Source organism: Lampetra planeri, chromosome 24 (assembly GCF_965212315.1).
Source record: "Lampetra planeri chromosome 24, kcLamPlan1.2.h2, whole genome shotgun sequence".
NCBI classification, from domain to species: Eukaryota; Metazoa; Chordata; class Hyperoartia; order Petromyzontiformes; family Petromyzontidae; genus Lampetra; species Lampetra planeri.
This window is the reverse complement of record NC_136130.1, coordinates 1,637,252-1,662,857: the sequence shown is the minus strand read 5'-3', so window position 1 is coordinate 1,662,857 and position 25,606 is coordinate 1,637,252. Positions and strand designations below refer to the sequence as shown.

General features: G+C 46.6%; 1 protein-coding gene across 2 annotated transcripts; it reads right to left on the bottom strand.

The window, feature by feature from the left end:
- Positions 1-1,327: 1,327 nt before the first annotated feature.
- LOC144726649 (nuclear autoantigenic sperm protein-like) lies at positions 1,328-19,046 on the bottom strand. Of its 2 annotated transcripts, XM_078605393.1 has the most exons (15): positions 18,828-19,046; positions 15,623-15,739; positions 14,969-15,049; positions 14,121-14,218; positions 13,479-13,628; positions 12,368-13,189; positions 10,106-10,212; positions 8,997-9,088; positions 8,763-8,836; positions 5,418-5,606; positions 4,929-5,119; positions 4,180-4,251; positions 2,319-2,399; positions 1,862-1,978; positions 1,328-1,517 (listed from the first exon to the last, which is right to left on the bottom strand). In XM_078605393.1, exons 1-15 carry the CDS (start codon positions 18,923-18,925, stop codon positions 1,473-1,475), a joined length of 2,334 nt encoding a protein of 777 aa, XP_078461519.1. In that variant the 5' UTR covers positions 18,926-19,046; the 3' UTR covers positions 1,328-1,472. The 2 variants fall into 2 exon arrangements, with proteins under 2 accessions (XP_078461519.1, XP_078461520.1); XM_078605394.1 differs by lacking the exon at positions 14,969-15,049.
- Between the last annotated feature and the right edge of the window lie 6,560 nt (positions 19,047-25,606).

The window sequence follows — 25,606 nt, the reverse complement described above, 5'->3', positions numbered from 1 at the left end:
GCAATCTTAGGAGATCATAATCAACCAGGATACTGTTAGCCGACTGTTGCATTACCAAAATATTTGCTAAATGTTTTCAAATTCTCTAATTTACGAGGCTCTCATTAGAGCCATTCGATCTTTCCCTAGGTTGCTTCGGGGTGGATTCATTGACATGCTGGAGCAGAGAAATTAGCAGCTGCCCCAGCAGACCCACCTCTGACCAACCCCCACTCTTTAAGGCCTCGACAGAGGCATTGGGTCTGTATCTCCGTTTGTCTCAAATGTATTTCTACCTGATGACAGTTAATTGTTGCAATCGAAACGCCGTAATCTGTGATTTATTTTATTTCTACGCAACTACCGAAGAACCAAAGTGGATTTTAAGTTAAAGTTAAGCGTTTTAAGCCACCATGTAAAATTCCAATCCGTTTATTTCAACCCAATTGCATGCAAGGTCAGAAGCAGACCTCTGGATGCATTTTTATATTGCAATGTTTTTAATTAGCACATTGAAAGGGTGAAGTGCGCTTGTTTAAAAGTACAGGCATACCTCGGTATACGACTGCTTTGGAACGTCGAATTTGGTATACGTCGTGTTTTGACGAGAAGGGTCTTGGGATACACACTTGCATGGGTCGGGATGAGTCCCTGCATATACCCCGTTCACGACTCTCCCTTCCTCGCCACCATCCTTGTAGGCCATCAACTCCTCTCAGCAAGGTAAAGTGATGTTAAATTTTATTTAATGTATGCATTTTAGTAATAAGTAGTGTCTAAATTATTTTGTACAACCCCATTAATGTATGCCATATAAAATATCATTTATTATACTCCGGAACGGATTATTTCCCTTCCCTTTATTTCTTATGGGAAAAATTATTTGGTATACGTCATTTTCGGTATAAGGCCTACTTTATGGAACGAATTAACGACGTACGGAGGTACCACTATTGGTGTTCAACGCAAGTTGTCAATGTGAAAAATAGGTGAGATACTATGGTCTTTAATTGGTGCCACCATACCCAAGGCTGAGAACCCTGCCATACCACTGCAGGGAAAAGTCTAGCGAGGTACTTGCGCTTTTGGAAGGAGTAACTTCGCAGTACAAAACTAGTTTTACTTCTCCCTCAATTAAAAAAGGCACTACATAGTCTTCCCAAAACATGAATCGCCCAAAACGGTTGGGTTGTTTCAATAGCTATAGCATTAACATGGACTATATTGCAGTACTGATTTTACACCTGATTTGGATAAGTGGTTAAAAACAAGTGGGGAAATGCCACACCACTAGGTATGTAAAGTGCAATCTGCCGTCACACAAATGTGCATGCAAGCTACAAGAGTCTTTAACAAATGCAAACTTTATTGAAAGTAGAATAAAAACGTAGCCATAAATACTTTAAATGGTAAGTGCACCATCTCGGTCAGTGCTTTTATCAAGAATTTGCAAAAACATAGCAAGCAGACTGCTCAATTCTTCCTGGCAGAGGTTACACCATGACTTCCATTGCAGTCTCCTTCACCTGGGATTCATCCTGATAAACAAAATGCATGATATTCTGTTGAGGATCAAACTTGACAGCTGAAATATTGTGGTACATGCAACTGCTTCCATCCATGGGACAGCCATGTTTTTGCACATGCGGTTGAGCTCACTATCGCACATGCATTTCATTGTATGCAGGGTCAGTGGATTGTTGTGCATATGGTTTTGCGGCTGTGCCAAAGTGTTCAGGTTGTACCCCCTGTTCATCCAAACAGTTATTGAAACGCCCAGTAGGGGGGAGCAAAAAACTGATTTGCCAAATAGGATGTGCAGGCAAAAGGAGTGCCATTAAATTACCCCCAAGCCCACACCTATGTAGGTCAAAATGCTTACTTCAAGCCGAATATTAGGGCACAAGTTCTCCTCTGCACCATCTATAGAATCTTCTGCTACAGTTTGCTTTGGCTTCTTCGTGTCAGAGTTGTTCTCTGCATCTCCCTCCAGCTTCCTCTGTAAAAAGAAACTAGAAGTTTCCACAAGTGCAGGTAACATTTGCATACAGACCACGAAAATTTTAGTTCAACAAGCTACCCTGCTGTAAGGAAATAGGCTTCCAATTATATTTTAAAGACTGACCAAGGGAGACAAGTGAAATGCTTAAAGGGCATAACAAGTAAACGCAAAAAATTCAGATTAGTTAACGAGTAAGCATGTGCAGGTATGTTGTCGCCACCAGAGCAGAATTTAGAAAGGTTTCCATTCTGTTCTGATGTGTAGTGAACCAATGTGCGACAGGTAAACAGCTTTCATTCAAAATGTTAAAAGGCACCGTATACAAGGTTGAGATTACCTTTTTCACCAAGTGAGAAATGTCCTCTGCATCACCTTTAGTGCTTTTGGTTTCTTCAGTTGAATTTCCACACTGCGCAGGCTTAAAAGGCAATTGCACACAATTAACACCAGCAAGCTAAGATCCCAGGTCCAGATGAAGACCTACTGCTTAGCATCGTTTGAAGCATAAAATACAACCTCTGGCAGACACTCACCATGTGGCCCATCTGAAAAGTGTATACAGCTCTAGCCAAGGTTAGCCATTTAGGGCGTCAGGGATTATACTGGTAGTTACGAAGTGAACCAGCCTACAATAGATTATATCGTCCGTCGTCCGATTAGGTGTAGCAACATCGCCCCCTACTGCAAACACTTGGCAGGACCCTACAAAACCTTTAGACTCAGTGGGGCTTTCCTGGCTAAACAAGTGTAATAATACATTGTTTATATTCTTTGGTTATTCGTTCCTACCAGCCCACCCCGCAGGGTCCTGTTCTAGAGCAACATTTCATATGTCAACTGAGAATTACATGAATCTTGATAGTGCTCTCCTTAAAAAAGGCAAACTAATGGAATTTTTAAATTGGTGCACAAACAGGACACCATCTAATTGGCATGTCCCATAAGCCTGACCAACTACTTTAAAATAATTTAACATCTGCAGTGTAGCCGTGTCCCTGGTAGAAAGCATTAGAATCTAAAAAATGCTACACCACAATATAACCCCAATGCCTGTGGAAAGACCCCTGGTGTTGGTCTGTACGGCTACTATGGGGGGGGGGGGTTCATGGAAACAACACCATCCTCTACAAGGAAATGTATAATTAAAAATATGTTGGAGAGCGTTTCTAAAGACCTACAAAAGTATGCTTATAGTATTGTTTTTACTTGGGTCTGGTGCCACCAGCGTGCCGTGAATACACCACAAGACGGCTGAACAGAACTCGTAATTAAGCAGTTTTCAAAACAAAAATTAACAAGACCAGGCTTAGTATTAGGTTCTGGCAACCACAACTATCCTTTAAGGGGTGGGGACATTCTTTGCGTTTTGGTCGCAATGTATGTTTGAAAGTGGATTTTCCCTACTTGCATTCAAATGCTGAAGTTGACTAGGATGTGGAATTCGTTAAGGCTTATGCTACATCAACCCGACATGAAAGGCCAGCAAAACAGTACCAATCCATGTCATCCAGTAAGTTACCTCAAGAAAAACGGTCCTCACCACTGCTATGCAAAGTTAAATTACACCAAGTATACATTACAAAAGATTACCGAGTGCAAATCATTTACGTTATTACATTAAGGTTGCATATGCAACTTGTACAACTAGTAGCATGTGGTGGCTGACAAAATGGAAGTTGAAAAGTAATGTATAAATTAAGGTTAGGAACCACTGAATAGACAATGACAGTGTATGCATATAGCGAACCTTTGGTACCATATATAACCAAGTCCATTCTGCATTACAGATTAAGTAATACTAAAAAACTGGCTAGGAGTCCATGGACGACTTTCATAAGGATTGACGAGTTAAACATGCCAACCATGGAAATATTTAAGCCAATGTAAACAAGGCTCGGACACATTTTAAATATCTGCAGTGCATCCATAGGTTTATTTTAAACGTCAAAGCGATGAGCTTCAGGGTTCCAAGGACAAGCACACTAGGACCCAATTTTTGTACACCAAGGTAGGCAGATAAAATTGGGAGGTGGAGACGTGGGAGTTTTAGCTAGAAAGTTGCAGACATTGAGAAAGTCCGTCCAGATATTTAAATGCACAGCAAGTGAAGTAAACCGACCAGTTTCATACAAATCGCCAGGCTGTTGAAAGTTACAAGAGTGCACATTTTAGTCAGGTATACGATGGTGTGGCTTTACCTTTTTCTTCACCAAGTGAGAAATGTCCTTCACCTCACATGCGATTGTTTTGATTTCTTCCGTAGAGTCAACCTGCACAGGATAAAAACCATTTGTACAAATTATGCATGGGAATTTACAAGTATGTATTTAGAGATTGTGGTCACAAGCCCAAGTAGGTTACATTTTAAAGGCGGAGATCAACATATGGCTTGGTGTAAATTCAAGCAATTGTTTACAAGCAGTAGTTAAATACTGTTTTTGGGGTGCTTCATATACTTGATTAGAAACCGTGGTTAGTTTTGCTTGATCCTACAAAATTCAAGATGGGGGAACATTGCATGAAGATGAATACAAGATTCAAATGAGCATATAAAGGGCTTTTCCTTAGTACCAAAAATGGTACTTTTCCCAAAAAGTGAAATTCTACAACTTTTAAACATGGTACACCAAGTTAAATACTACTATGGTTGGCTCACTTAAATATACTAATAAATTCCTGCAATCAGGTGGTGTGAATGGAAATGGTAAACTATTTAATAAAGTAAACTTAAGTCACACGTTAACTATAAGTCAATTTCCAGCAATGAAGGTTTTTCTAGAGCTCTGTAGGAAGGTATACCTTTTGGCAAACTATTACAGATGAGGCAGTGGCCTACATTGATATGATTAACAATCCAGATTGCTACCCACGATTATAGTATTACCTTTTTGGAAGCTAGACAAACTTTGCAATTATAGTGCAACATGTAAATTTAAAGACCAATTACCATGGATTCCTTAATGACTTTTGAGACTTCTGGTTGATCCTGCAGCTCCTCACAGTCCAAGATTTTGGACTGTATCTCTGGCAACAGTTCCTTTAAAGCTGCAATTTCCTTCTGGTCCTCGGCCAAAGCAAACGCTACTTCTGGAGTCTTCTGTGCAGGCTCCACTTCCTCGAGGCCTTCTGAAAGAAGAGCTGTAGACCATACATGCAACCAAACAAAAAAGGCCATGGCTTGTAACCAGAACTCCCACCAGCTAGAGTTTAGTCAGTGCAAAACAGTAAACATTCGTATAGTAATTAGTGACTAAAAGGCAAAAATCGACTAACAATGGGTAGCTACCTAGGTCGAGCCCCAGGGATTTCACAGGGGTTTTGGCAGGCAAGAGAACGATTACAAAGTGCACTTGCAAAGACTGTTGAAGCCAGATGTGCAAGCACAAACCCATCATGGTTTTAGCCAGCCGTCAGTCAATTTTACTGTAAAACATACCAAGCCGTTTGTTGATGCACTTCAAAGAGCTGGAAAAATGCTCGACAGCTGCAGAGTAGTTCTTTTCCAGCGAGTAGGCAATACCCAGCTGGTAGTGGGTTTCAGCCAGGTGTCGGCTGTCTGGCTCCAGGTATTTCTGCTGAATAGCCAAACACTGCAAGAAGTCTTCAGTGGCCTGCTGGTAGTTGTCTGCAAACAAACGGGAAAGGTATTCGTTAAATTACGTCCGAGAATATGGCACCATGGACAGTTTTGGCAAGTGGACACAATAGCTATATTGTCAAGCTATAGGTAGATTCATTAAAAAACAGAAACTGATGCAGCAAGCCAAGACAAATATTTCCAAATGTTAGAGTTATTAAAAAGGCAAATTAATAAAGTCAAGTATATTATGCACATGAAGCTGCAGGAATAGACTTCATATCCAGGAGGTATTCCTGTAGTGTTCGTTATTCACAAGGCATGAAGGTGAGATTGTAAACGGCATATTTTGCAGATATTGGCTGATAAATCTCTTTTAAAATGTATTGTTACTAAGTTTACAGACGATTTAAAATTAAGTTGTGTAGATTTCAAGATCCGATTCCAGGATCGAAAGTTGTGAATAACAGGGGTATTCATGTGCAGAATGGGGGCGGGGAAGATGGCTGATGTAGATTCAGAGGTACAATTTCGCATTCGGGTGGTCAACCCAGTCACATGCAGGAGCAGCGGAGAGCACTGCAATGTCTAATTTGTAATTGTGGATCGGCATTGCATCCGTGTTCCGAATACCAGTCAGTTTTTTTCTCTTCAATGTGTGTATCAGGTATCTGCATCCGTTATGGTTTGAGTGGATGTGGTTTAGGGTGGACAGTTGTGGAAGATCAAACTCAGGGATATTCTGCGTTGGGCCTTTTACAAGGCATTTGCGAGTGCTTTGAAGCCTGTTCAGCTCCAAGCTTCAAATGGTGGAATGCTCATTATTGAGGGCGAAGCACGTTGGTCTAAAATAGCTTGCAACACTTTGTGCAATGACGAGGGATGTTAGGTACTGGTGAATGGAAAGGCAACCGTTTGATCGACTTCCCAGAAGGTTGCAGGAGATAGGCAAGAGGTGTGACCGCAAGGCAGTCATGGTGTACAGGTAAACTAGTGATAAACCAAACTGCAGTGTTTAGTTGGACAAAGGCAAATTATTAGTTCTGCATCTTACCTGGTACAGTATTTCAGCTCAAGAACACAAGGGCCATTGTTGAGATCAGTCACTGGTACTCCAGTTTCTGGATCAAGTGGACCCATGTTTTGGTCTTTGTGGCTACCTTTTAAGGTGGTCATGCAAGGTTTGCATACGTCCCAGCTTCACTCCAAAATAGAAGTTGGGTCATAGTGTTGCCACTGGTCACTTCAGTGTGCTTGGCACTCAAAGATGAAATGCAGTAGCTGTTTTATGGGAGATTTGCTTCAACATCCATTTCTGGAAATATTGCTATGGTGTTTAGGTCTTGGTTTAGAGTAGATGTTTGTTGAAAGTAGCTGCGTGTGTTTCCAGGGCAAGGTTAGCTGCATACCAATCTGTGCGACGTGGTTTGCGGCATGTTACTTTGACTTTTTGATGTTTTACCTACGTGACTTTTCCGAAAAAACCTAAGAATATTAGACTTGCTATCGAGTACTGAACTTTGTAGCAAGCCATTGGCAAAGCAGGGTGAGCTGGCTTTGTCGGCCAGATTAGATAGTCACTTATTGCACAGCAGCATGCATATCCAGGTGTAGAGGGAAGTATGAGCACTAATCCAGACCTGTATTTTAGGCTGATAAGTCTAAAGGCTGCACCAGTCTTGAATTCCTGGAATCCCGCCTTAAAAAGTTACGTCACAAGGACCAAAACTTGTCACAGCAGCCAAGATCTAGGCCAGAATCTCACTTCGGGGATGACCAAAGGGGGGGGTCACAGGAGGATGCATTCCAGGAGTTATGATCATGTCTATCAGCCTATAGCTTTTTGGCTAGCCCAGTTTGGGTACTGCACCGACTATTGCTTCCTGCCAGGGCTTAGGCACACGTTTGTCAGCCATTCAAGTTCCCTCTGGCCGAAGTGGAAGAATAATCTCATTTCTGCTTAAAGCCTTGCCTCTTTAAGCCAGACTCCTTCCTTGGTTGATGGCGGTGGGGTTTTTCAACACGTGTGTCTTGGTGTTTGTCACTAGTTTATGGCAGTTATATAATCTGTCAGCATCCTTTTGGGTTAGCCACACCTGGATATAAAAAGGGTGGCTGGAAAGCATGTGAAGTCCAGGCCTTAATGTACAATCCACCACTGAAGGTCTGCTCAAGTCTAAAGACACTAGCACAAGGCCATGCCAACCTGTGGGCTGCACAAATGGTTGTAATTTTGCAGGTCCTGGGACTTTTGACCAGCAGGAAGTATTTTCAGAAGCCTTGGGGGGATGCCCTGTGCAGCAGCAATGAAGCCAAAGCTGTCATTCCGGCGTTGAAGGAACGCGACTTACAGCCAGTGGTTCCCAGTCAGCTGTGGCCAAGTTCTATCTTGGTAAATGGTTTACACTGATGGACCCTTGTTGGCTTTGGGGGGAAGCTTGCAAGTATTTTTTCAGGGATGCGAAGTATGCTCCCACCTTTGATCTTTGGAAATGGATCATAAAGTCCGGGGTTGTAATTACATTGCTAGCAAGCAGTGGAATGTTGCTTGCTGCTTAGGATTGAAATCAAGGCGCAGATCTCTGGCGAACATTCAGTGTTGTCCGATCTACTGTATTGGTTGACGTTTAGTCATTAACTATAGGGCTGGGATTGGCGCAATTGAGAATACTGGCTCTGTACATGGTGATGGGAAGTTACCTTATCTTTTTGAGTTGGTGGAAAGGTGCAGAAGACTGCAATGGTGTTCACAAATAATGGCAAAGCCATATTTTGGGTGGCAATGGCTCATCGTGAGGTTGTAGCCACTGGCATGTTGGGCATACAAGACACGTTTCTTGAAGTGTTAGGACAATGTTACGGTCTTAATTATGTGTTTCCAAGATACTGTGCACTTGGCCTGGGGAGTATCACATTCATTTAGAAGATCCTTGTCCTAGGCCCGATTTGGACTAGAGGGCCATTGGTGTGGTTCTGGAGATGGGGGATCAATGATTGGCCACCACGTTATTAGCATTTGTTAAGATTTCATTTAGTGGGCTGTGGAAGGATGCCATCTGTTACATTGATGGCTGCAGACCTACAAACAGAAATTCATTTAATCTTACGCTATAGCAAATAAAATAACTCTCAAATCCACCCAAACTTTCAAAAATCTTAAATGTAAGGAGATGGTGCGTGCACAAGAATGAAAGTGTGAAGCACCTTTTTCCAGACCCAGTTCACCTAGCTTGAGAAGAGCCTCTGCAGCATGGAGTTGCGCTTCACGGTTGCGTTGCCTGCAAAAAAAAGCCACCCATATTTCATACTGTTATGAAAATGTTTCTGTGAGTAAAACAGACAAGCAAACTACTATTAAAACAGCTGTACAGAAATCAAATTAGCAAACCCATAAATGTTAGCCACGAATGTAGTCCAGAAATTGGCATCAGGTCCTACCTTGTACAGATGACCCTTGCCAGGTCGAGCATCTCCCAGGCAAGCTGCATATGGGAAACTTCCTCTCGCGAATTATCCACATCATTAGTGTCCTGAAGAGTTTAAATATTGAGAGTTACATTCCAGCTAAAACTACATCATTTGAACCAGATCAGGCCATTTGAATAATTTAATGTGAATGTTCCTGGAGTATGCCAGTTGCACATTTTCTACTTACCAAAAAAAAATGGGATTTGCCAGGCATGCACTTCCCCAGGAGCAAATCAATTCACCCCACAAAAAGACCCTCACTTAAAATTCACCATCCTGTCCCTGTACAACTGCAAATTCCATGCACGGTTGACATTTTAAGCACAAGCCCAATTATTAAAAAGCTTGCTGCCGTAATCCAAGGCAAACACTAAAACGAAAAAGGTATAACCACACCAAGCCAAAAAGATATCCCAGCAAGCCATTTTTTGGGCTTATGGGGCTATCAAGTACTTATTGTAAATGCACACGATTGGGTGCAGTAGACAGCAGCAGCCTTTTACACCCCCCTGCACCCCATCTACTTTCAAGTTACCTAGACGCAAATGGTGCATGGCCAAGATTCAATTTATAGGTTCAAAGTTGAGTGACACCGCTTAAACCAGCCTCTTTGAAAAGGCAAGTTATCCCCTTGTACATGGATATTTTAAGAGCATTGTTTCCTTCTACAAAAATATTAAACACTTTTTAACACGCTTTAATGAAATGTACTGTCCAAGCTGCCCCTTCCTGCCCCTTTCGCCCTTCCTTCCACATCCCCCACCCCTCGGCGTGGCTCCCCGTAACGCAAGGGACCGTGGTGATTTACAGCCAACGAGAGTCGAGCATCGACAAGAGCCGTAAAAAAGATAGTTGAAAAATATTAATTTTCAATGATAGAATAGAGTATTGTCATCAGTATGACATACCTATAGGAAGTTTGCAGTCGATAGCATTGGGAAGTGTAAAAATTGAGTTAAGATTTATTTGAGCATACAGACGAAGAGAGTTCAATAAAAGCATGTAAAAACAGGCCAATATCTGCAATGCAGGAGCCATTGGATAAATTGTGCAGCAAGCTGTCGCCAATCTTCAGTTACCTTTGCAACATCTTCGGCCATATCAACTTCAGCCTCGTCACCTTCTTCCAAATCCCCTTTTGGACTGTTGGGTATATCCATGGAGGAATGGGCTGTTGGTTTAGTGTCTTCATAGGAGAAGAGATTTTAAAAAGCAGGAGAAATGCAAGGGGCATAACAGATTAACGTTGGTGAAGAGCAATGTTTACCAATTTTTAAACATGTAGGCTTTCGAAACCAATATTATGTATAGGTTGGGTTAGATTGCATAAATGTCCCGAAACACACCCAACAGCCAATTAAGGGTTCACGTAAAACAGCATACCAATTTGTTACGAGTACAGCATATGTGTGTTGGAGAGCCAAGCCACAACATTTACAATCCAAGTACGTTTTGCCAGGAATTACAACTAGCGTCATCAGGCGATAGTCAGATGGAGAAGTCGGTTTCGTTCCTTAACCACGTGTACACACTTGTGCGCTAGTGAATTGGGGGGAGATTAATGAATGCGGTATCCATTGCGATTTGGGTTATATGGTACTTGACGTACATTATGCATGCACAGCCCATTGTTATTGTACTACCTTGCTATTGTCCTAAAATAGCCATACTAACGGTAATCAACTGAAGTATAGAGACTTGTATTTTAACAATGTATTACACAGGTAGGAACAGCTTCCACTGCCCACCAACATGCACGCTCCCGGATTGGTTGAAGAGAGTCACATCACCGTGAGCCCTTTGTTGTGCACAAATGCGCTGTCCAACCAAGTCCCTACCTGCCCACTCGGAAGGAACGCGTTTCATGGTTAAAAATAATTAGAACCATTCACATAGCTAGGACTTAGTCCTGCTTGGAAGTAAACTGTGATTTAAAGCTTTCGTGACTGCAGGAATTAATACTATTTGGGTCTTTAAAGTCACGCTGATAGAAAGAGATTGACGTTTTGATTGTAACAGGCAAGAGAAACTGACCAAAATCACAATTCCATATACCCAGCCATTAAATTGCCCCATGGGAAGTGGAAAAGGCAAGTTACCATTCTCGGATGTTTTAAATCGTAAAGGAGACCAGATGGTTCATTTGGGATACTGTCTACAGAAAAGCCACCCACAGATGCCCATCTAAAATCCAACTCCCACCACCATCCAACCCAGAAGAATTCCCTCAAAACACTCCACCATTAGGGCCCGTTGCATCTCCAACCAGTACCACCTGGCCGGTGAACTGGAGCACGTACACCAAGCCCAAGATAAATGGATATTCGGACCACACAATCTGTAAAGCTGTCACCAACCTTGGGGAGAGCCATCGGAGGATCCAATCAAAACCATCTTGCCATACACAGCAGGGGTTACCAAAAATATTTCCAAAAGCATGAACAAGATCCAGGTTCAATTTACCAGTACATAAAATTCGTGATCCGATCTCATCTTGGAAGGATGGGATCCCCGACATGTAATATACCGGTGTCTACAAACCAAGCTGTGCCTGCAGTAGTAGTTACATTGGAGAAAGTGACACGTCTCTGACCATGTTCGTGAATAGAAGGCAGATCTAAAAAACACGGCAGGACCAATACCTCGGCCGATCATTGTTTTAACCATGGGTTCATATGAAATTAATTTTTCCAAGATGAAGGTACTGGCAAACCCACTGGCTATCAGATTCGTTCATGAAGCCATCCAGATAGACAATTTCAACTGAAAAGATGGGTACAAACTGAGCAATCACTGGAAGGACATGATTAACCAGGTAAAGTCTTAATCTGCTGTGCTATTTCTACACTTCCTGCCAATGTTAGCCAACCGAGTTGCATCACTAGGTTGGATGTGCTACGCGACTTGTCAACGTGTTTAAATGCATGCCTGTATAGGTCGCACGGCAATTTAGGGACTACCATTGGTAGGGCTAGTTACACAAGCAGGAAGTACAATGGGGCATGTCTAATGTACAGATTACAATATAACCAAAACGGCAATAGAAACCCATTGTCATGTACATGCATTAATTAATCCCCACTTCGTGCAAAAAGATTGGTCATGTCACCACATCTACGCCTCCATTTAAGGAATGAAACAAGTGGACTTCAAAACCTGGCTATCGCCTCATGAAGCTAGTTGTAATTACTGGCAAAACATCGTACTCAGATTGTAAATAGTGGCGTGGCGTTCCACTGGTGTGCTGTACTAGTAACGAATTGGCATGTTCGGTTTACGTGACAAACCTTATATTTACGCAATCTAGCCCAAAGTGTTAAATTATTATGCACATTTCTCACCAACTTTCACCAAGGCCTCCCAAGGTGCATCATGCTTTCCGTTGGAGATAACACCTTGGCCTTCATTCTTATCGACATCGTCATTCACTAGCCCACTTGTTTCCTTGAGGTCATTCGAATGAGCAGTTCCATGATCCATGCTATCTGGACATAGTGGGTCACTGTGCCTCTTTAGAACAGCAGGCTCCTCAAGTTTATCCTCAGGAGCTGCAGAATTCTCAAGGCTGCCACTTGAACATGACGGTTTCTCTTCAGAGGTGCTGCCATCTGTACAGTTTGGTTTGTCCACCGCATTGGCTACTACAGATTCCTCAGGGGCTGCAGGCTTCTCAAGGCTGCCACTTGAATGTGGCGGTTTCTCTTCAGAGTTGCTGCCATCTGTACAGGTTGGTTTGTCCACCGCATTGGCTACTACAGATTCCTCAGGGGCTGCAGGCTTCTCAAGGCTGCCACTTGAATGTGGCGGTTTCTCTTCAGAGTTGCTGCCATCTGTACAGGTTGGTTTGTCCACTGCATTGGCTACTACAGATTCCTCAGGAGCTGCAGGATTCTCAAAGCTGCCACTTGAACGTGGCGGTTTCTCTTCAGAGGTGCTGCCATCTGTACAGGTTGGTTTGTCCACTGCATTGGCTACTACAGATTCCTCAGGGGCTGCAGGCTTCTCAAGGCTGCCACTTGAACGTGGTTTCTCTTCAGAGAAGCTGCCATTTGTAGCAGTTGATTTATCCACGGCATTTGTTACTACAGATTCTGCCATCTCCACCTCAACTTTCTGGTCACCCTCTACAGCTGTGTCTTCTGCTGCAGACTTATCCTCAGATTCTGTGGCAGGGATGAGACAGGTTTAATAAGAAGGAGTTGAAATTCCCAAATTCTATTTTTAATGGTCACTCGTTTCGAAAGTACAGAATTTAAAGTACGATCCAAGCTCCACAAAGGATACATAAAAACGTGAAGCTAGCACAAAACCCCACAATATTGTGCACAAGGAGACATGACCAAATATCGTCCAATTTTTCAGATCTAAAATTCGGTTGATAAACTATAAAAGCCACAGGGAAGTCAGGCAAAAGTACTGCATACCTTTGGAAAAGCTTGTGTACCCACATACCTTTTTGTTCCTGAACCTGCATGCCTACCACTTCCATTTCTCCATCTCTAAAGCCAACCTCCTCTGCGTCACTGTTCAACTTCCCCTCTGACATGGCATCATAAACCTTTTCACGAAGCTGCTCCATCTCCTCCTCCGTCTGAACGTCATCTGCCAGTGGCATTACAATAAAATGGATACCAAGTATGATGCAAATTAGACTACACGATAAACAATCTTGCGTGGCCAGCATTGTCTGTTTACTTGCAAACTATTTAGTACAGTGGAAAAAACTTGGGCAGTAGTTCAAATTTAAAACAAGCAGTCCGAAGCATGAAGATTCTAATAAAATGTGGTAATCACATTTGTTGAACAGCCCACTATTTGGAAACCTTAACATTCCAGATAAGGCATTGCACAAAAACACTTTGGCAAATGTTGGCATTTAGGCTGAAAGAAATTGATGGGCAATTAAGCTCTTTACAGAAGTCTGGGAAGGGCAGAAAGACAATATAGAAACCAATGCAAAGTATTGGAATATTAAGTAAAAGTTCAAAGTACATTGCACAAGTAAAATTCTTAGCGATTTTTTTCAATCGAAAATGTAAGCTTCCATATGACAGCATAATAATAAGTGCCTTAAGGCAAAGTTTGTGTTCATACCTGCCACAATGTCTGTATCACTACACTCTTCATTGCTTACTCCAACCTCTTCCAAAGGCATTCCCTCCAAGGCTTTTCCTACAATGCCATTCTCTATCCTGTACACACACACAATGTAGCAAGGTGGCTCGAGTCCTGTTGCATATTCAGTACCGAAATTAATGGCAACACGGCACAATAGGCCATTAAGATGGTGCGCGACGTGTCATTACTGGGGCCGTCTAGCAGCAGCAGGCAATATACAAACCAGCCTTTGGGCCATTGCTACAAATCTGAACGTGACATCGGGTCTAATCACCATCACACCGTGGGATGACAAGTTAATTTAAGCAACTTCCTAACAAAACATTAAACGCGTGTCACAAGCACCAATACGCTTCAGTAACAAGTCATAATTTCTAACACAATATACAAAAGGCAATCTAGAATTTTCAACATGTAAGGTGCAGCGTTTTGGTACTCAAGTAACATTGACTTTTAAAAACCATGTGCTTATAGGTTTACCGATTACTTTTGGCAACAGGAATATTAAAATCCAGTATTTAATATAAAGCAACTACTTCCAAAAAAGGTATCAAATTAAATGCTCAGTAAGTTTAATGGGAAACCTAGTCCAGTAAAGAACCTAGGGTTGGGCTAGCATTAGTGTATGGCAACAGGTGGTCACAGTTTGGACAGCAGTGTATGGTCAAATCAAGCCATAATGGATTGCTACAAATAAGCAATTCCAAAAAAGTTTATAAAGAGAAAGGAGCCATTTGTAAGACTTTAATCTTGTCAAAAACACCAAGGACTATGCACCATGCAGCTTGAATAAAACAGAAAAACCATGAGCAGTGTAGTCCCACCTGGCAAGTTCAAGTAATGCTTTCCCATACACCATGTATGCTTCCCCACACTGATTTGCAGTCTCCCCAAACTCCTTGGCACTGTGACAAAAGCATCATAGCAGATTTAACCAAACAGGATGGGTAGACATACCAGTCGCAACCAGACTGCTGACTATTTTGCATTTTATTTAAAACCTTTTTTATTCATTGTTTTTAAACATGTTAACTGTGCAATTAGACCAAGTGAATGTCATAATTTCAATTTTTGTAGATGAAACGTGGACCAAATATCCCAAATGCTACCATTTAAATAAAACTACCATATTGTAAAGAAACTACGTATTCAAGTCAAGCATAAAATGCTACCCATGGCTTAATCACTACTAAAAGGGCTCAGTCAATATAGCATCTTGTTACAAAGCCAATGTCATCTGCCACTTAATATACCAGGGCGTATTGGATTTTATTTGAAATCACCCAAATAATCCTAAGATCTGGAATCTCATTTGCAAGTATCCTGGGTTTATAGACGGCAACCTCCAAAAGAGGAAGACCACTATAGCAGATACAACACCAACGTCAGTTCTGGCAAAGACAAAAAATATCACGGAGATTACAATGATGCAAAAGTGGGCCAATGCAAAGCACGGGTGTGATAATGTGGCTACTCACAGCAGCGCGCAGCTGTCTTGGAGCGCATCCACAGCTGACGGGATATTTCCGTCGGCAAGATTCTGCTTGCCTTCTTCCAGCAATTGAATGGCAGTTGCCACCTCAAGGATTTCGGGGCTACAAGGGCAGTTGATCACATTCGCAGCAAAATAAAGGCGAATTCAAGTGGGGACGTATTTCATTTGTAATAGTTTCCACACGCTTTATTTTAGGGGCGGTACCACATTTCCTTCAATCCCCCCCCACCCTATTCTAGCGGTAAGGGACCATTCATTTAGTACGTACGCAAAATCTGTCAAAACAGACCCCCCCTCCCTGTACGCACACCTACTTTACACCCCCCCCCCCCCCACCTGTGTACGTACGCTTGACGCACCCCCCGAATCCTATAGAACGGCCGATATTTAAAACGTGTTTAAGCAAACAGTCCTTCGGACTAGCTAACTCATTTGAAGGCCAATGTAGGCAAGTTATCGAGGCTTCACCCCCCCCCCCCGTTTCCTATGTGTATGTACATTCATAAAAGCTTTTTGGGTTATACATAGAGTTGTGTCGCAACACTCAACCCGACACGGCCAATCCATAAGTCACGTGAAAGTAAAATATGCATTACTTCAGCCCACCGGTGTTGAGTGAGCCCACAACATTTACAATTGGAGTAAGACGTAATTACATCAGCATCTTCGGGCGACTTGCCAGAAGAGCAGTCTGGCAAATCGCCAGAAGATGCCGCATATAATTTCTAGCGAAACGTCCGTCGTACTCAAATTGTAAATGTTGTGGATTCTCACTCGTGGGCTGAAATAGTAAACTACTCGACTTTGTTACCGATTGGCCGTGTTGGGTGGTGGAGGGTTGCAACATTTAATAACGAGATTTAACCCAAAAACCTTTATGAATAGTATTGGTTGCGAAAGCCAGTGTTAAAAACGTACGTACATTCAGTAGACCCCCAATAACGTATTTTGGTTACCGCCCCCCCTCTCCATGCGTACTAAATGGGTAGCCCCTAATGAACATATGCGTTCCAGTATCCTTACGTGACGTGGTTGGGTGGCTCGCCAACTACCAACATTGAAGAGCCGAAGCTAAGCAACAGAAGCAGATTAATGCAAGGGGTAGGATTTAGAAACCATTTGTTATTTTGGTTAAAGTTCAGTTGCCTGCTCACGTACCGATTTTACACCCTCGGTAAACGCAAACCAAGAGGATGACATGTGCAGCGTTAATGCAACACCCTTAAGCTCATACCAGATATCCAACGGCATGCACTACGAAGATTTAAGGTTCATATAACATACGGCAATGGTGCGACCTCGCCTGGTCAGTCATGAGTGGAAACCCAAGTCAAATACAAGACCATTACCACTCTTAGATTCGGAATTGCCACAACTTAAAATGTATTCGGGATGGCGAGGGCCACAAAAACATTACAGCACAAGCTTCGCCGAGAACCCCATTCCAGTACTACGTATGAACTCTGGCGACGTATGTCGCCAACAGCGCTAATAGGGAGGTGCGGGGGGATAAATTAAAACAAAGCAGCTGTAAAGGAACGAGTTTACAAAAAGGCTATTGCAGCACCTGCAACTCACCGCACAAATGCGATATTTAAAGCTGCTTACATCTTTGAAAAAAATGCCACCCAGAAACGCTTCGACTGCGAAATAATCGTGCAAGGCAATTCAAGAGCACATCAACGAATCCGGTTGTATATTCGGAGCGGTGCCATCAATGCAGAGCGCACCTGCACCAACTACAGTTATTTCAGGTGTTGCCAATACAGTACTTAAGACAAAAAACTAACCTAATGCAGAGTGCGTTTTAGCAATCGTTATGCAGCAATTTTCTCCAAAAACAAAGATCACGGCATTTCACTTGGAATTACACACGCGGGCTATGCAATCTGGGTCAGATAAGCCATCGGTAGAGCAGGCAGGAAAACAACGAGTTAACGCGTTTCACAAAACCATGGGGGGGGGGTCACGGTCAGGAAATTACCGTAAATAATTTAGAAAGTTCACCTTTACCTACACGTCCAAACGCTTAAAATCTTGGATGTACCGTATTACAGATTGAAAAATGTGGGAATTGTAATTAAACTGCGCCTCACGCGCCAAAAAAAAACCACGTTTAGAGATTGTTTGGCTTGCAGGTCTGCGAGTGTTAAAACCCAAATTACACCCATTAACTTTATAAAAAAAAACTCGTCGTGGTACACCGACTAGTATTTTTTTTTTACACGTTTAAAAACGCAGGCAAACACGTGCCTAAAAAGCTTAAGCGTATTCCCATGTGTAAAAAAAATAGCACAAGAGCCAATTGTGACGGTTGTAAAAAAAAAAGGACTTCGGTACCGTAACTTGCTAAAGAAAACCTCTCGTCATTAATTTCGTTGCGTGATCCAGAACGCTAGCCCGATATTAAAAGGCATTTGAGTGATTTCTGAAAGTGGCAAAAGATGGTCCAAACATCGTGACCTAGCAATGCGTGAGGAAGCCTTCATCATCTAACAGTGGACCTACAAACACGTGCACCGTTTAAAAACACCGAGGCGTTCGCGACGCAATGTTACTTGTACACCACAATGGCGATTTAGAGAGCAAATCCACAACATTTACAACCGTTCTACTCCAGTAGTGAACATTAGTACATTTAATGCAAGGTCTCAAGAACGACCACTCGGCCTTCTGTTAGTTGAGAGACACGCTCGCAATTACGCCTTAAACGAGGAGAGTTGTCAGCTTGTGTGCAGTCTCCGGGCCCTCTGGTTTTTAACGTGCAAATTTAGAACAGACACGTCTGGCGTATTTGGCTGCCATACAGTTTACACCCGATAGACCACTTTGTAGAGTTGTCACCGTGGCCAGGTCGCGTCTTAAAAGAGCTCTATATACCTCAGTGGGCTTACCCTGGTACAATTTAAAATGTTTAGCTTAGCTATGCCTGCGTCACAACGAGGGCTCACAAACGACGTTAGCAGCTCGAGACGGAGCATCGTGGCAGAGTTGCAGTTAGAGAACCTGCACACACCTCGAAAGCTTCGCCATCGTAGAGACCCACAAGGTCCTCCCAAACACACGCCAGGGGCCTACAGCTCCCTAGGGGGGGGGGGGGGGGGAGATGTAGGCCCCTGACGCACTTAAAGACTGGGCACTCTGCGATCAAGGCCCTGGTTGGCAATACACGAAAAAATAAAGCTCACCAGTCTTCTTCCTCATCCTCTTCTTCTTCTTCATCATCATCGGCGGGAAGGGGGATTTTGCTTGGAGTCACGCAATGCTCAACAACCGCACTAGCCATTCTTACGCTGTGCTCACCACCACGGGGATCTCAGAACGGGATTAAACTTAACAACCAGCTTCGCTGCCTCTGGGACTTAAAAAAGCGGACCCTCAAGTCTCACTGATCGTTCACTACGGCTGCCCCTACTTTTTATACCTACGTGCGCCCGACCACCTGCAAGGCGCACCAAGCCGCGTGGCAATTTGGGTCTTTGCGCTCATCAACGTTCAGCGACGCCCACCCCCATTGTTTGCAGCGCAGCAAATCCACTTAGGGCCACCGTTGAAACCGTGGGCTTTGTCGCGAGCAGCTGTGCACGCGCCTAAGCGTTAAACCGTGCACAGATTACAAAATTTTGTAATCAGTGTCTGTTTCAAGTCGCCGTGAATCGTCGACGGCGAAGGCCGTGATACGCACGCGCTCGTAATTATTGATGTGGCGTTTGAGCGTGCAATGCAATCTGTTGGAATTTACGCTCTGTTGTGCTGTATACAGTCGTGTGTTGTACAAGTTAAAACCACACTGGTGATCGGAATGTTTTCCTAAACACATTCCTGCGGAGGGAGCTGGTAGGAACGTTGGGTTGCTCGGTCAATGGCCAACGGCGGCGTGGTGTATTCCGCAAATATGCCCGACTGTGAGGGCGGGCACAAGCCATCGTGAGTAGGTTAAACGTTTAGTTTTATAAGGACACCACAGGGTGACCAGCCCCTCCCCACCCAGCCCCACCCCTCCCTCCCACCCCCCACCCAGCCCCACCCTCCCCACCCAGCCCCTCCCCACCCTCCCCTCCCCACCCAGCCCCTCCATCCCCACCCAGCCCCTCCCTGCACGACGGACGGACACAATAATCCCCTGTGGGCTGGTGTAACCAGGAGGTTCCTACCAGTATTAAATATCAAAGGTATGAATATACCAGCCTAGTTCATTCATTGTGAAGTATTGGAAAATGACGGCAGGAAACTCCTTGACGGGAACACACTTCTTTTATTAAATCTTGACTTGTAACGATACAACGCGTGGCCTCTCTTCTTCACAATGCGGTCACCATACAACGGTACAACTCGTGACCTCTTCTCTCCGCCCTACGCTTCTCTTGACTCTCTTAGATTCTGTGCTGCTGGCTCTCTGTGCCTCGTGTAGACTCCGCGCCTCGGCTACACTCTTCTCTCGTCTCGTGTAGACTCTGCGCCTCTGCTACACTCTCCACTCGCCTCGTGTAGACTTTGCATCTCTCTCTGGCTACACCGTATGCATACTCGGCTCGTGTAGACCTTTCTCTCTCTCTGGCTACACCGTATGCATACTCGGCTCGTGTAGACCTTTCTCTCTCTCTGGCTACACACTATACATTACTCAACTCGTGTAGACCGTTCTCTCTCTCTGGCTACACACTATACATTACTCAGCTCGTGTAGACCGTTCTCTCTCTCTGGCTACACACTATACATTACTCAGCTCGTGTAGACCGTTCTCTCTCTCTGGCTACACACTATACATTACTCAGCTCGTGTAGACCGTTCTCTCTCTCTGGCTACACACTTATACCTTACTCTCCTCTACTCTCCATTACTCTCCTCTCCGGGCTCTATCTCTGCACCTTCGTCTTCATTCTTAGATGGTTCCACTTCTGCCCCCCTACTCCTCTGTGCATCCCCTTATATATCTCTTCTTCCCGGGAGACGGAGCGGATGCGGACCTCAACGTCGGCACCGCTCCTCAGTTACCCAATCACCACGCGCTATCTCTACGATCCGTTTCCGCCCAGCGCGTGTTTCCACTCCCCGACCAATCACACCGCGCTGCCACCCGATCACTCCCTCTCAGCGCGTCACCGGCACACAGCCAATCAGCAGCACTACCCCCACCCGCGCACTGACGCCTGCTCCTCCCCGTCAGCGCGCGTCACCACACACACACCCGTACATACGCGCTGGCACACGACGTATACACCCAGCGCGTATCACCACTACATCACCCCCTCCCACATAGCTCGCAGCCGGCCCGGCTGCTAACAACAACCAACCGCAACGATAAGACGACAACCAACAAAAAAAACCCGTAACCCCCCCAGTGTGCCCCGTAACATAACAACAACAACAAGAATAACTATGTACAGATTGACAATGAACACGAAAAGTCAACAATAACACGATACAAGCAAATTCCAAAAAACGAACGCGCCCCACGTCCCTGCGACTACACGCAGTGACGAGGCGCTCCAACTGCCCCGACTCCTCACGAGGCAGGTCATGCAAAGTAGCACGACCTGGCGCGAGTCCGTCTGGCTGGTCCGTCGTATGGGGCGGGACACTGACGACCGTCCGGCGGTTCCGGCTGCTCCAGACGGCGCGGAACGGGCCTGAAAGGGCCGGCCCCGCCGCGGAGATCCGGCCGCCGGTGATCGGCAGCTGTCAGTTCCGAGACACCTGGGAGCAGATCAGGCGAAAATACGTGTGGATCAGGCAGAGACATTTCCCCCTCTGGGTCGCCGGTCACGTCACACGCCCGGCCATCACGACACAAGGGGAGGCCATATGGAGGCGAGAACGGTTTCAGTCGGGAGGGGTGAACGTACCAACGGCGCTTTCCCTACTTTATCTGAACGCACTGGGGCCGTGCAACGCGCACGACCTCTACGGGTCCCCTCCACGGTCTCAACAATTTAGGCGACGTAGCCAAGGGTGCCTGAGGGCAATGCAGCCAGGCCCTGTCACCTGGTTTCCATTCGTGCATGGACACCTTCCGTGCCCGCAACCGTTCATTAGCAATTTGGCGAGCCCGCGAATTAAGCCGTGCGGCCTCCCTCGCCTCTGTCAGCTTGTGAATATTAAACTTAATATGTTCTGCCAAATTAGAATTAGTTCGTGGAGCGGACAGGCCAAGTTGCGTTTCCATTGGCGGGTCAGCTTCCCGACCGTACATCAAATAGAATGGGGAAAACCCCGTAGCTGCATGGGGGGCCATTCTATACGCGGCAAGGACTCCCGGGACCTGCAGGTCCCAATCTACATGTGCCTCGCACACCTGCTGGCACAGCATGGAAGTCAAAGTTTTGTGGAGTCTCTCTACCATCCCGTCTGTCTGCGGGTGGTACGGGGAGGTACGCACCTTCTTGGTACCCAACAGATCGCACACCTCTTGCAACAATTTACTCGAAAAATTTTTACCTTGGTCGGTCAGCAGGCGTTCGGGAGCCCCCTTGTCCAGGACATAGCCCTGGACGAAGGCATCCGTCACAGCCGCTGCCGACTGGTTAGCGAGAGGCCACGCCATAGGCCATCGGGTAAAGTATTCGACCCCCACTAACAAATATTTATTCCCTCTCGGCGTGACTGGGAAGGGCCCCAAAATATCGAGTGCAACGAGCTCGTTGGTACGCGAGACCTGAATAGATTGCAGCGGTGGATTAGCTGCCACGGGCGGTGGTTTACGCCTGGCGCACTCAACGCACCCCTTCAGAATATTTACCACATCACTTCCCATTCCCGGCCAGTAATAGTCACGCTGAAGCAGGGCAAGCGTCTTGTTAACTCCCAAGTGCAAGAGGCGTTCGTGTGCCGCCAAGACAACCCTCCCCCTCACAGCGGAAGGCACCACGAGTGCGTTCCGCCGGGACAAACTGTCCCATCTCAATAACATGCCCTGCTCAAGTACATAGGAGCCGGTACGCTCCTGGTCCCCCTCGGGACCCCCAACCTTGCGGCGCAATGCTAGCAGCGAGCTGTCCGCCATCTGGAGGCGGCCCCATTCGCTGAGCGACAGCGAGAGCAGCGAGTCCCGACCCTGAGAGGCAGTGGAATCATCCACGATCGGTGCGCCCGCTGTCGCAGCCAGTGCCCCCATCTCCCCCGCAAGCGTCGGTTTACAGCGCGCCGATCCCGACAAACACGCGCATTCATCACAAGGCAACAACCGCGACAAGCAATCGGCATTTGTGTGTCGCAACCCCTTACGGTACGTAGTCGTAAACTGATAGTCCTGGAGGACTTCCAACCAACGCGACAACTGGCCCGAGGGCTGGGCGACCCTCAATGAATACTGTAGCGCCGCGTGGTCCGTTCGGACCGTAAAGTGACGACCATAGAGATATGGCCTAAACTGCTGCACAAAAAAGACAATGGCAAGCAGCTCGCGACGGGTGACGCAGTAGCGCTGCTCCGCCGGAGACAACACCCTACTACCGTAGGCGACAACTCTTTCGACACCCCCAACGACTTGGGATAGCACCCCCCCAATGCCCGTGTTGCTAGCATCCGTGTCCAGCAAAAAGGGACTGGCAAAATCGGGATAACACAAGGGTGGGGCACCCACCAAGGCGTCCCGGAGGGAGCGAAATGCGGCCTCCTCCTCCGGTCCCCATTTGAACTTCACTCCCTTCGCCGTTAGAGCGTGCAAGGGTTTTGCAATAGTGGCGAAGTGCTCAACGAACCGCCGATAATAAGAAGCAAACCCGATGAAACTACGCACGTCGGAAACGGACGTAGGTGTCGGCCACGAACCGACACAATCCGTCTTCGCGGGATCGGTGGAGATCCCCGAAGAATCGACAATGTGACCCAAGTATCTAACCGACCTACGAAGGAGGTGACATTTGGCCGGTTTAAATTTCAACTTAGCCGATCGCATTCGCAAGAACACCCCTCTCAATCGCTGGAGGTGTTCTCCACAGGGACCCGCGCCGCGTGAGCCAGCACGGTGCCCTGCGGAATGACAGCTGGTCGCGACCCCGCGTTCAAAACCATCACAAACGGATCCCTGTCAGCCCGCACCAAAGTGTGAGCCACCGATAAATCAAGACCCCCGACAGCCTTGTTAGAAGGACCCAAAAGCATACTTTGTCCCGAAGCCTCCCTCACCCATGGTTTCCGCAACCGGAGGGGAATCAACATCTGTGAACCCGGGGGCACTTGCACGGTCTGCGTCGCCACCGCTTGTATCGTAGCGCACGCCGTCCGAATGGCAGTAGGGCCCGTCAAAAATGAAATCCGGCGACCCGATGGCAGTTCAATGCATCGTTGATCGATAAGAATTTTAATAAGCATTTTAGCCAAAAAATCAGTGCCCAAAAGACACGGAACTGCCAAAGAAGACGAAACGAAAACGGGTCCCGACAATTTGATATCTCCAATGCAAATGGACGCCCTAACCTGACCGATAATGCCCAACGATCCCCCATTAGCGGCGTAAAATGGCACATCCACTGGAAGCAGCGGACGACATTGGACTGGAAGAATATTATAAATGAGGTCCGATATAATAGTTGCCGATGCCCCCGTGTCCACTAACACCCTAATCTCAACCCCATCAATAGATCCCGTAACAACGGACGAACCCGCCGAAGCAGCCACAATTCTATGCCCCAATTCCGCCCATTCAATGTCTCCCTGGTCCCGGCCGAACCCCCCTCGCCGAACCGAATCCCCGAACCTTAACCGGCCCTCCTCCGCCGCAACGCGGCGTCCCATGTGTGCCGAATAAACAGGCCGAGCGTGTGAGGTGCCGCGACTTGCCGGGGATTGTAGAGATGACTTGGGCTCTCGGTCGTCGTCCAGCCGAGCTCCCATGGCGCGCTGCCGCGGAGCGCGGCACCCGGACGCCACGTGGCCCCGGAGGCCGCAGTTATAGCACGTGACGAGGGTCGGAGTAGATCTTGGTTGCTCCGACTTTCGGCCCGATCGCAGAGGCGACCGGGCCCCCGGCCTCCAGTCCCCTGGTCGTCCCGTGGCGAACGCCTCCTCTCGTGGGCTGACGACTTGGGGTTCGGCGACCACCAAACCCGGGGCTGCGACGACAGCAGCGTTGCAACCAACGCCTTGTTTCCGTTGTAGGGCCTCGTGCTCTTGAATACTCGTGGCGACTCTCAAAGAAGAAATATCAATCTCGTCAGCTGTGTTGATAGGGACCCCCAGGTCCTGCGCCAACTTAAGCAGCTGCTCCAAAACCATCGCGTCTTGGCCCTCCTCGTCCATCCGAGGGAACGCAGCATCAGCAAGAGCCAGCAACGCCGTGCGATAGGCCAGCGCGGTCTCCGTGGCCGCTTTCCGTCTTGCGTAGAAATGATGGCGGCACGCCGAGGGAGGTCCGTAGACCCTGGCCAACAACCCCAGCGCATCCTTCAGCGTGGAGCGGTCCGACTTCCGTGCAGCCCTGAAGGCCGCGAGCGCATCGTCGTCCAGCATGGCGGGCAACGCCCGCAGCGCCGTAGCATCGGACCACGCTGACATCTCTTGATGCGCCAAAAACCTTCGCTGAAATTGGCCCCAGTCTCCGCCTTCCGCCTTGAAGGCTGACAACGTGGGCAGGCGCTGCTGAAAAATGAAGTCATCCGCCTCGTGGTTCCTCTCCGCCTCTCCGTCGGTGTGTAAGATGGCGGCTCCAGCAGCAGACGTAAAATGGCGGACCCCCTCGCGCGCTGATGACGTCGATGCGCGCGCTTGGGAACCCACCACCACGTGGCGCTCGCCGTTCCCGCCAAAAGTAGGCCCAGGCGCAATGGCGGGAATCCCCCATTCGTTTTGGCGGGAATCTGCGGGGCGACCTTGTAAAATGTCCCCCACCGTCCCCGCTCCTCCCGACGAGCTGATCTCCGCCAAGATGGACGCGGCGGCGAGCAGCAGCTCCGCCAGTCGGGAGTGCGCCTCACGAAGCCCGGCGTCGGTCCCCGGTCGCTCGGCCGGCGCCGTCGACGGATCCTGT

What these genes read in the sequence shown, in the direction of transcription:
- LOC144726649 (XM_078605393.1), bottom strand. Translation starts at nt 18,925, where the DNA reads ATGGCTAGTGCGGTTGTTGAGCATTGCGTGACTCCAAGCAAAATCCCC. An exon ending in CAAGACAGCTGCGCGCTGCT is followed by an intron (nt 15,050 to 15,622) that starts GTGAGTAGCCAC and finishes CTTTTGTCACAG; the next exon opens with TGCCAAGGAGTTTGGGGAGA. An exon ending in GTGCATCAACAAACGGCTTG is followed by an intron (nt 5,120 to 5,417) that starts GTATGTTTTACA and finishes TATGGTCTACAG; the next exon opens with CTCTTCTTTCAGAAGGCCTC.